Source organism: Puntigrus tetrazona, chromosome 25, assembly GCF_018831695.1.
Source record: "Puntigrus tetrazona isolate hp1 chromosome 25, ASM1883169v1, whole genome shotgun sequence".
NCBI lineage: Eukaryota > Metazoa > Chordata > Actinopteri > Cypriniformes > Cyprinidae > Puntigrus > Puntigrus tetrazona.
Window position 1 is genome coordinate 10,427,815 of NC_056723.1, and position 10,490 is coordinate 10,438,304.

Sequence of the window (10,490 nt, forward strand, 5' to 3'; positions counted from 1 at the left end):
CCTCTTCCTATGCTAAATGTTGTTTTGACTCTCGAAAGCGGTTTTGCATGATAACTTGCGTGCGTTTTTTCTTCATCATTTACTCTAAAGTGCACCAGTTTTCTTCCAGTCGACGGGAAATGTGCAAAATGAATTTACGCCCAGCACATCTTTCATTAACGTAGACATAAATGATCCACTTTCTCCTCTTTCCTTGACTCCATCTCTCTCTCTCTCTCTCTCTCTCTCTCTCTCTCTCTCTCTCTCTCTCTCTCTCTCTCTCTCTCTCTCTCTCTCTCTCTCTCTCTCTCTCTCTCTCTCTCTCTCTCTCTCTCTCTCTCTCTCTCTCTCTCTCTCTCTCTCTCTCTCTCTCTCTCTCCCTCTCTCTCTCTCTCTCTCTCTCTCTCTGCCCTTGGCTAAGTGTGGTTATTATCTTTCTCCAGAAACCTTTGAATGCTTTGACCCTCACAAATGTTTTACAAGTGCAGATCACGGCTGAGCACCCCTCAATCCGGCCCGGTTCTGACACCCTCAGCAGAAAGTGTTCAAAGAGCACCCGGCCCGAGCCGTGAGGGAGAACCGCTCCAGAACTCAAGCGAGGCATGAAGGAGCCCTTTTCCAATTTTTCATCAGCGAGAAAATTACCCGGGCAGTTTTCAAGCTTGCATATTTCTCGCTACAGAGGAACTTGCTGTTACAGTTTGTTTTTGAAATGCTCTTGACTGCCGCCCAATTTATCCTTCCACAGCAGCGTACGTGAAGTAAAAAGCGAATCCTCTCATCCCTTTGTGAGCGAGATTGCCTCCTTAACCAAAGTTCTCAGCGAAGTCCTCCTCACACCATTAAACAAACTTCATTCTGACTTCATTTCCCTGTGGGTGTTGCAATCTGCAGTGCTCCTCTTTGAGACCTAATTTCCCTTTAATTAAATTAGTAAGACTTCCAAAGAAATCCGCCAGAGAGGCCCCGCGGCTGGGTTTCTGTTGTCGGGCAGATAACGGCTGCGAGTGTGTGTCGTCTATGGAGATTGATAAAGTAATTGAAACAGTAATTGTCAACATGTTGGCTTTTATCTGTTGGGGGAGCTTGCTAAAATAAGAGCGTCTGGCTGGCAGTGCACTTGAAAGGCCCGCTTTCACCAGCAGATCTGAAACCGTCCCTTTAACATCACTGAAATGTGTCCAGTCTTTAGATGAATACACTTCAGATCATGTGCACACCGTCAATCTGTTTAGAAAATGCTACAGAAAGAAATCGATACAAATAGTTGTATTATTATTATTATGTTTTTCTTAATATTTCCACTATTAATTATGAAGTAATATTATGTTACATTCAAATTAATATCTTACATTGTTTTTCTACAAGTAAATAATGTGTACTTTTGAAAAACAAACGTAACGTATATATTAATCTTTTTTGTTTTTAAGTGTAGTATATTAACAATATTCTAATTATTAGTAATGTAGTATAGATTAGTAAATTAAATTGTTTAAATAGTTTTTTAAAAGTAAACATTAAGAATTATGTTATTATTATTATACTCATATTATACTTATATTATATTATTATACTATATATATATTATTATTATATATATATATGTATGTATTGTGAGGAGTCGGCTGCCCCTCCCCTTTATTGTCATCATCACCCCGTCCTTTATTGGCCGCCCTTAACCAGGCTCCCGACGGGAGTGGGCGTGTCCGAGAGGAGGGGCGTGGTATTGGACAGGTCTGGCAGCGTGTGACGAGGCACACCTAAAGGTATCGAACCTCGTCACCGCCGCCGTTAAATACCGAGCGCTCCTCGAGAGACCGGTCTCTTCCCCCGTGCGTGCACGCTGGTGTCCTCGTGGGTCCAGGAAGGGCGCGTGAAGGAACTCGCCACGCCACCAGAGAAGCGCGCTGTCGGACACCGTAGTCCAGGCGATGACTGCACACGTGTACCGCTGACGGGCCAGGATGCTGGGCTGTTTATCCCTTCAAATCGCAGCGGGAAGAAGCCGCCGCCCCTCGCGCCCCGGACCAGAGAGGGGAGCGCGTGCGGCCGCCGGACTCCGCCCCTTACCTGGACCCTTCCCCCTGGAGCACTACCTGACCTGCACTTCCCCTGCAGCACGACGAGGACACCAGTTCCCCCTTTTATTTGGACACATTTCCCCTGGACACTTTGTTTTTGTTAATAAAAAGCCTGACGCCACGCCCACTGTGTCTGTCGTTGGCTCCTCCCACCACTATATATATATATATATATATATATATATATATATATATATATATATATATATATATATATATATATATATATATATGTATATGTGTGTATATATGTTTCAAGTGCCTTGAAACTAAAAACACAGTTTTACAGTAAAACTATTTTAGAATTATAGTTTTTTTTTTTCATTTATAAATTACATTTTAATTGTATTGAACTATTGTTTTAAAATTTAAGGTAAATTTCTTCTTTTTTTCAGTTGTCACACCTATGAACATTAAGTATTAAAATTAAATAATAAACATATTTTTTTTTAAAAAATGTAATCTTTTTTTTTTTTTTTTAAATGTGAAATTAATACGGTATATGATTAATATGGAAAAAACATACCTGCAAGAAGTATGTTGTATGTCTTCCTTAAATAATAAAAATGATAATTAAAACATTTAAAAAATATTAGATTACATAATCTTACATTACATATTTATTTATTTAGAGAGAAACACATCCCGGGATGAACCAAATCGTTTAGATTATATTTTAAAGCTACATTCTATATTTTTGTTGTCAGTTATGTGTATCATTGGAGCGTTTAATGTAGTATATGATACGTAATTAATATTCTTGCCACTATTATTAGTGTTACTGACGAAGTTTTGATTTTCTTTCTAACTGTATCATATAGCAGTGCTTCCCAACCCTGTTCCTGGAGGCCCCCTAACAGTGCATGTTCAAACTTCATTAACAGAGACTCCAGACCTAAAATGGGTGTGTTTGACGAAGAAGAGATGCAAAATGTGCAGCGTCCAGGGGCCTCCAGGAACGTGGTTGTGACCTACTCTCATATACTGATGCAGGAAAAGCAACTTAAAAACTTTAAATCATCGTGTAGTCCCCCGTTAATCGAACTGCATATAAAAAGCACATTAAAGCACATTTTTACACTGTATAATTGCGCTCTTCGTCTCATTGAACAGAAAGCTCGCCTTGCCTTCTGTCACCCCGGTCTCTGGGATGTTGGATGCTCCCCTTCAGGATACAGACTGTGTATTTTGTCAAGCAGAACCGCACGGCCTTCTTCTCTGATTGAAATCACAGCCTCGGGGCTCTAACACTTCAAGAGCGCTCAGCAGCCTCGCTGGGAGAAGATGCAGAAATAGACCTGACGAAAACAGCCACCTTTGGACAACAATGAATTCCTGCTCGGTAAATGGCAGTTTCTTGACCTACATTTATGCGCGCCGCATCAATTCAGCATGCAAAGTTTTCTGTGTAAACGCAATTTCATAATTTAATAAGTGGGCCCAAAGCCACATTTAAAAGCAGATGCCTGGCATAAGTCAACTGTGCTTATGTAGATAATTGTTTACCGGCTGCATTGTGCCGTCATGCATGGGAGGATGTGTTTTTAAACTCTCAGCCTTAATCAGTCACGCATGTTAATCAGCCACAGACATGCGCTGATTGACAGGACTTCATTAACACCGTCGGTTTTAAAGGGGGACTCGGGAAGGCATTTGATAGGAGGAAATTTTGATGAAATTCTGTACCGAGCATTTGCTAAATACAGCGACTGTTTCTTTAAGAGCTGCTTAGGCTCTCGGCCCCTCCCTCTCTGTGTCCCTCACAAGCCTCAGATTGGGTCTTCAGTGCATTTTCGAGTGTGGCAGGCACCACTTAAGAGTAAATATGTGAAAGGTCTCAGATTATGAGCAGACATTAGGCGTAAAACGCTGTGCAGAACTTCACATTACAGAAGAACTCCTGGAGGATTCTTAAGAGCGAAAAGGTAAATGCATCAAGAATCAATTCGACGTTATTTTTGCATGTTCTGTAAAGTTGTCTTGCATTTTGTTTTATTTTATGTAATTATATGTTGAATGCATTAGGCTTTTATATGATTATTTTTCCTTTCTATTTTGTTACATTTATAGTTTATTACATATAGTGTTTTTGTATAGTTTTGTTTTATTTTATTTGTAATTGTACATTTAAATACATTGGGCTTTTACAATATATAACTTTATATTAACTTTTGTAGTATTTTTACTATCATAAAATACATGTGAATAATAATAATTAATTTTGTTTAATTTTATAGAATATTTGTTATATATAATATTTAAGATTAATTTAATTTATTTGTGTGCATATTCAAATACGCTAGTATTTTTATAATATGATTTTGAATTTAGTTTTTATTTTTATTTGAAAATAAATATAATGTTTTAATTAAAATTGGTATAAAATGTATAGATTAGTATATATATATAAATATATATATATATATATATATATATATATGTTTATGTGTATTTATATTTGTGTTTATATATATATATATATATATATATATATATATATATATATATATATATATATACATGTTTGTTTTTCTTGTTTTTTTTTACTTAAAATTAAACATTAAATGTAATGTTTTGTTTGTACGTTTTATGTTTTTCTAATTTTATGTTACTTCTTTTCAATTGGATTTTAAATTTTTTATTTAATTTAATTTTGTTTTGAATATGTTTGCTCGCTTCAGATGAAAGTTCAAATAATGTTTCATTTTGACCAAACCAAGCTCGTTGGCTTTAAAGTGCAGCTCTGTCTCTGAACTCATCGTCTTTTTTTTTTTTTTTTTTTTGCCTTGTCTGGTTACAGCACCCTTCTCCCGGAGACTGAAATATGCTTCAAAGGTAGTGACTGAGAAATTGCTGATTCTCAGCACTTTCAGCTTTGATGAATTTGCTCGATTTACAGAACAGATTTTTTTTCTTTCCTTCATGTCCATGGCCAGAGAGCATAAAGTAAACGACAGCTTGTCATTCACCTCGCAGCTTTGGGAATCACACAACATTTAGCAGCTAAAATCATTCGCTTTCCCTCACGTCTGTGCATGTTTTTTAATGCTGGAAAGCAACATAATGTATTGCGACTTCTTGAAGGTGAAAAAAACACTGTTCTGGGAAATATTACCAATTGACACTAAGTTCTGCAGACCAGAGAATATATAAAGCAACCTATAACTATGTTCATGCCGGGCCGAGAGCTTCATGATAGCGCACAATCTAAATGCACCACATCTGTCCAAGCCTCTCAATTCGATCCCACAAACCCTCCCGGGTCTTCAAGCAAACCAAAGCAAGGTGGATTCAGGAAGATCCGTTCCACTGGAGAACCTGTCCCATGTCCGATCCCAGGACTGCCATCTGAGGTGCTGGAAATGCGCGTGAAGGAAGGGAGCAAGATCAGGAACCTTCTGGGTTTTGCCATGTCTCGAATTCAAGGAGACGGACACGCGGCTCCAGCCTCACAGGTCGTGTTCAGCGGGACGGGACGAGCCGTGACCAAAACCATCACCTGTGCAGAGATAATGAAGCGCAAGGTGCGGGGTTTACACCAGCTGTCAAAGCTCCAATACAGGACAGTGACTGAGGTGTGGGAGAGCCAGGAGAGCGGCCCGCTTCAGATGACCGTACACAGAACTCTTCCCTCCATTTGTATTCTTCTGTCCAAAGAGCCGCTGGACCCGCAAGAGCCGGGATACCAGCCTCCAGACGAAATAAACGCTCGCTCAGAGGAACGAAGATGGCCGGAGGGACAGAAGGGGACTGGGAAGACGGAAAAAAGAGAAGCGAGTCCTGGTTCTCGTGATCTTCCCAGTCTTAAGAGAGCTGCTCTGGGACAGGACAAAAGTCCAGCACTGGAACCAGTGGAAAAATGTTACTATAAAAGGGAGGAAGAAGTAATATAAATGTTTGTGTTTGTGTGTATGTGTGTTTATAACTTACTTAACTGTTGTACGTTTTGGCCATATCAGGATACAATAAATGCGAATGTATAATCTGAGTGATAAAATGCATGATGAAGTATTTTTTTTATTATTTTTTATTATTGTTTCATAATAGCGTGTTAATTAAATGGCAAATAAATAAAATAGAATCAAATATGAATCCTTTTTATAATATATATATATATATATATATATATATATATATATATATATATATATATATATATATATAAACTTTTATATATATATAAACTTTTTTATATTTTTCACATTTTTTGTTGTTTCACATTTTATGTGTTATTTTAGTGTAATTAGGATACTATTATAGTTGCTATTAGTATTTCTTTCCATTTCAATTTTACTTTTTAGCTGTTGTTGGTTTAATTTTTTTCATTCATTTTAATTGTTTTGTCAAATAGGATAAATAATAATAATCACCTTATTTTTGTTATTTTAGTGCAGGATACATTTAATTCAATAAAATAAATATATATATATATATAAATAACTGTCAAATAAATTAAGTACAAGCATTTTTTCATTTCAGTTAAGTTATTATCAAACAATTAATTGTAATTTGCATTTAAAATAAAAGTTTTTCTTTACATAATATATGTGGTGTACTGTGTAAATGTACTATATATATATATATATATATATATATATATATATATATATATATATATATATATATAAATACACATGTACAGCATGTATTTTGAAAATATTTACATGTTTTATATGTATATATTTGTATTCATATAAATTATACATAAATATATTTAATATATAAACGAAACATTTTTCTTAAATATATACATGCATGTGTTTGTGTTTATATATACATAATACATATACACAGTACACACACATGCATTATGTAAACAAAACCTTTTATTTGGGATGTGATTGCATATATATATATATATATATATATATATATATATATATATATATATATATATATATATATATATATATATATATATATATATATATATATGATTTTTGTTTTGTCAACTACAGCGTAACCTATAGATTTTATGAAATGTAATACTGCCCCCTGCTGGCGAAAGCAACTATTTCGCAAAAACATGCTTATAGCTCTATTATCTTAAAACTAAATTCACAGTCAGGGTTAGAAGCTCAATACTATGGCAGTTTTACTTAATAGATAGTTATAGTAATATCTAACGCTAATATTTCCTGTAACATTACGATTGCAAACTGCATATGTAACGAAACTGAGCAACTCAAAATCAAAATATTGTCTACTAATGATCGCCTAAATGTCATGTAAATGGTGACGAACGAGTTATTGCGAATAGATATAGAGGCAATAAACGCAGAATATGCATGGCATTCTTGTTGTTTTGTTCATAGGTTTTGTGTAACAAATCTGTTAAATGTCAACTTGAATATATTAATAATAGAAATCAAAGTTTCATAACGCATACAGAGACGGTTAAATATATCTGTGCTCATACTGGATACAGCTCATAGAGAAGGACTGTGATTTGTATACAGTACAGAAATGTATCTTTTGTCCTTCGGGCTCTTTTATGATCCTCTTTAGCAAACTCTCTCGCTATGCATCACCACGAGCAGCCAGAGTCCATACTCGGCTTTATTGCCAAACCCCCGCGCATGCGCAGTCGCGCGCTAGCTAATGCGCTAGCTTAACTAGCGTCCGCAGCGCGAGCCCGTCGTTCTTCAGTCCGAGCTGCGCGTGAGTTCGGTGAGCCGCACTATGTTCAGAGCCGCCCTTCGACTCTCAGTCTCCGGTGCGCGGAGTTTAACAAGGTCACGGCCGCAATATACAGGTAAATGCGCCGTTTGCCGCTAATTATGAAACCGCTGTTCGGGAAAACAATAAGAGACGAGAGTGAACGGAAACACCTTGAGTTTAGCTTAGCGCGTGAGCTAGCCAAAGCCGCACCGGTTGTCTTGCGAGAAAGGTTATACCCCTCGGAGGTTATCGCACGCTAAGTCATCGTCTGTATAAGAGCGTTTCCGTACCACAGCCGCGTTTTCCCTGTTGTTCGCGAAGTCTTGCGAGTGTTTTCTCACAGTGTCCTTGCAATGACCCACTGGAGTGAGGCTTGGGCCCAGCGCGAGGTGGCTCAGACTGAAAGCGTCCCAGATGGACACATTTTTCTGTCAGCCTGACGCTTCACTGAAAAGGCCGGTGTGGTGTATAAATACGTGGGTTTTGAAGGCTCTTCAATCGGCTAACGAGTGCTCTTCCGTGTCCGTCTCGTCGTAAAGTCAGCGACTACGTGCGCCGCAGGGTCGCATCCAATGAGTTCATTTTGCGCGTCGCTGTAGTTAATACCGTCAGCTACAATGGTTTCTGTCACAGTGCTCTGACCTCTGTGAAAACCCACAGCGCGTATGCAAATGAGGTGTCATCGGCGTACACTTCGCGAACGTACAAAGATCTGGTTTGCATGTTTTGTATTATGTTTTTTTTTTTTCTTTTGGAGTATCAGTTGAACTTATTGTTGTCAGATAGTTGAGCGTTAGCTCAAATAATGCTCCCCCAACGGACCGCGTACCGGTCAAACGAGAGCACTGGATCAGTTCCAACTGGAGCGAGGCCTGTATGCAAAACGGCACGGCACTATTAGGTGTTTTTGACCCACACCGATACTCAGGTGAAAAGATTAGAGTCTTGCACTGAAAGATATGGCGCTCTTATGCTTTCAGTGCTTCCCTGAAGCACTTCGGCTTCGATTCAAAGTCTAAACGTGTTCGTCCGGGTGTCGTTCTCTGTTAAAACGAATAATTTCTGCTTCTGATTGTCTCCGGTCTTTCTCTTCCACAGCTTCGGTAGCTGCTCGCTCTTATTCCCATGGCAAACAGGAGACCGATGAAGAGTTTGATGCCCGCTGGGTCACTTACTTCAACAAGCCAGACATCGACGCTTGGGAGCTGAGGAAAGGTGGGTGAAGGCAGCTCTCTGACCTTGTTATTGAAAGCAAGAACCTATCCTCTTATGTTTTGTTTGTGTTTATAATCATATACATTTTCCTGACAATCAATGTTAACACGTCGTTTAAATGCCGTGAGATCGACTGTTTCCGTCAGTAACGATAGTGTTTAGGTTTGCTAACCTGTAAAGCTGGTTTAGTTCGATCCGTTAGTATTACTTCTTCAAAAATTTATGACGGTCTGTTTATCATTAAACCATAAAAAAAAAAAAAAACTGGAACAAGGAAGTATGTTTTCATTTGCATCAAGGACAGAAACTCAAACTGACTGTGGAGTAAACGCTATTCCCTTTTGTTTCGCTGCAGGAATGAACACTTTGATCGGTTATGACTTGGTACCTGAGCCAAAGATCCTGGAGGCAGCCCTGAGAGCCTGTCGGAGGCTAAACGATTTGGCCAGCGCCATCCGCATCCTTGAGGCAGTCAAGGTCAATAACGCTCTCGGGACATACACCGTAGTTTAATTCTTTAAGCCGCGTCATTTAATATGATTCAGCTAAACTGTAATTAGAATTGATTCGAGTTTGACTCGTTTGCACAGGACAAAAGCGGCTCACACAAAGAGATCTACCCCTACGTTCTTCAAGAGCTGCAGCCTACCCTCAATGAGCTCGGCATCCCTACACCTGAGGAGCTTGGCATTGACAAAGCATAGATGTCTGCGATTGTGGTGAGCATCGGCATGCATTTAAACAAAAAACAAAATTTAACTTTCAATTTAATGCGCTTTGCATCTTTCCTTTTTATCCACAGAGTCTTCCAGGAGACTGCTGCTCTTCTCCAGACTGAGTAGACCACTGTACTTGAAGTCTTTGCCTCGTGTCGTGGTGTTTGTGTTATATTTAACTGGCCTTTATTATGTTCTTTTGCTTGTAAAATATTGATGGACCTAATAAAGGGAGATTTATCTTTACTCAAGTCTTGTTGTGTTTTATCTGATGCCTTCCAACTTGTATTTGCTGCTTTAAAATCATTCACAACAGCAAAAAAAACACTCTACGTGGAACACTATTTATGTTAAGTGTATTAAAAACCTACAAAATTGTTTTATTTGGAATTTAATAATGAAAAACAATTTTTTAACCTGTGAATGTGCGAGACGTCCATGTCACTAGAAGCTAGAATATTAAAATTAACATGATGAAATTAAGTTAAATAACGAATCCGCCAACACCGGAAGTCTCTATACAAGGTATAAAAATGCCACACCCGCTGTTACATTAAAAATAAGGTGCACGGCAAACCGTTTTTGTTTTTCTGCTTGACACCAGCTATAATTATACAGTACACGTTACAGCGCTTTTCAACCAGTGGAGGGCGTAGCAGGAATGCGTTCAACGTAAATCATACATTTAAAAAAAGCCAAACCACAATCAAACCATTTAAATCTGTCTTGTATGCTTAGTCAATAAAAAAAACTTGTGATGAAAATGCTTTCCCCGTTATAAGATCAGTTGATTTCGTTTCTTTTATGAACGTGTATGTGGCTAATTTGGGGTCAGAAT

The 10,490-nt window shown here is 38.0% G+C and overlaps 2 protein-coding genes across 3 annotated transcripts; both read left to right on the top strand.

Moving 5' to 3' along the window:
• The first annotated feature begins 3,841 nt into the window (after window positions 1–3,841).
• On the top strand, window positions 3,842–6,057 carry rpp25a (ribonuclease P and MRP subunit p25, a). Of its 2 annotated transcripts, XM_043228455.1 has the most exons (3): window positions 3,842–3,985; window positions 4,861–4,895; window positions 4,997–6,057. In XM_043228455.1, exon 3 carries the CDS (start codon window positions 5,228–5,230, stop codon window positions 5,951–5,953), a length of 726 nt encoding a protein of 241 aa, XP_043084390.1. In that variant the 5' UTR covers window positions 3,842–3,985; window positions 4,861–4,895; window positions 4,997–5,227; the 3' UTR covers window positions 5,954–6,057. The 2 variants fall into 2 exon arrangements, with proteins under 2 accessions (XP_043084390.1, XP_043084389.1); XM_043228454.1 differs by having other exon boundaries at window positions 4,861–6,057.
• A 1,599-nt stretch (window positions 6,058–7,656) lies between these two features.
• LOC122330327 (cytochrome c oxidase subunit 5A, mitochondrial) lies at window positions 7,657–9,898 on the top strand. The gene is made up of 5 exons (XM_043227254.1): window positions 7,657–7,815; window positions 8,820–8,936; window positions 9,292–9,413; window positions 9,527–9,655; window positions 9,739–9,898. Exons 1-4 carry the CDS (start codon window positions 7,743–7,745, stop codon window positions 9,638–9,640), a joined length of 426 nt encoding a protein of 141 aa, XP_043083189.1. The 5' UTR covers window positions 7,657–7,742; the 3' UTR covers window positions 9,641–9,655; window positions 9,739–9,898.
• The last annotated feature ends 592 nt before the right edge of the window (window positions 9,899–10,490 follow it).

Excerpts from the sequence above, each read along its gene's own strand:
- LOC122330327 (XM_043227254.1), top strand. The coding sequence starts at position 7,743 with ATGTTCAGAGCCGCCCTTCGACTCTCAGTCTCCGGTGCGCGGAGTTTA. Across the intron at positions 7,816-8,819 it reads GTCACGGCCGCAATATACAG|CTTCGGTAGCTGCTCGCTCT; the intron begins GTAAATGCGCCG and ends TCTCTTCCACAG. Across the intron at positions 9,414-9,526 it reads GCATCCTTGAGGCAGTCAAG|GACAAAAGCGGCTCACACAA; the intron begins GTCAATAACGCT and ends TCGTTTGCACAG.
- rpp25a (XM_043228454.1), top strand. The coding sequence starts at position 5,228 with ATGTTCATGCCGGGCCGAGAGCTTCATGATAGCGCACAATCTAAATGC.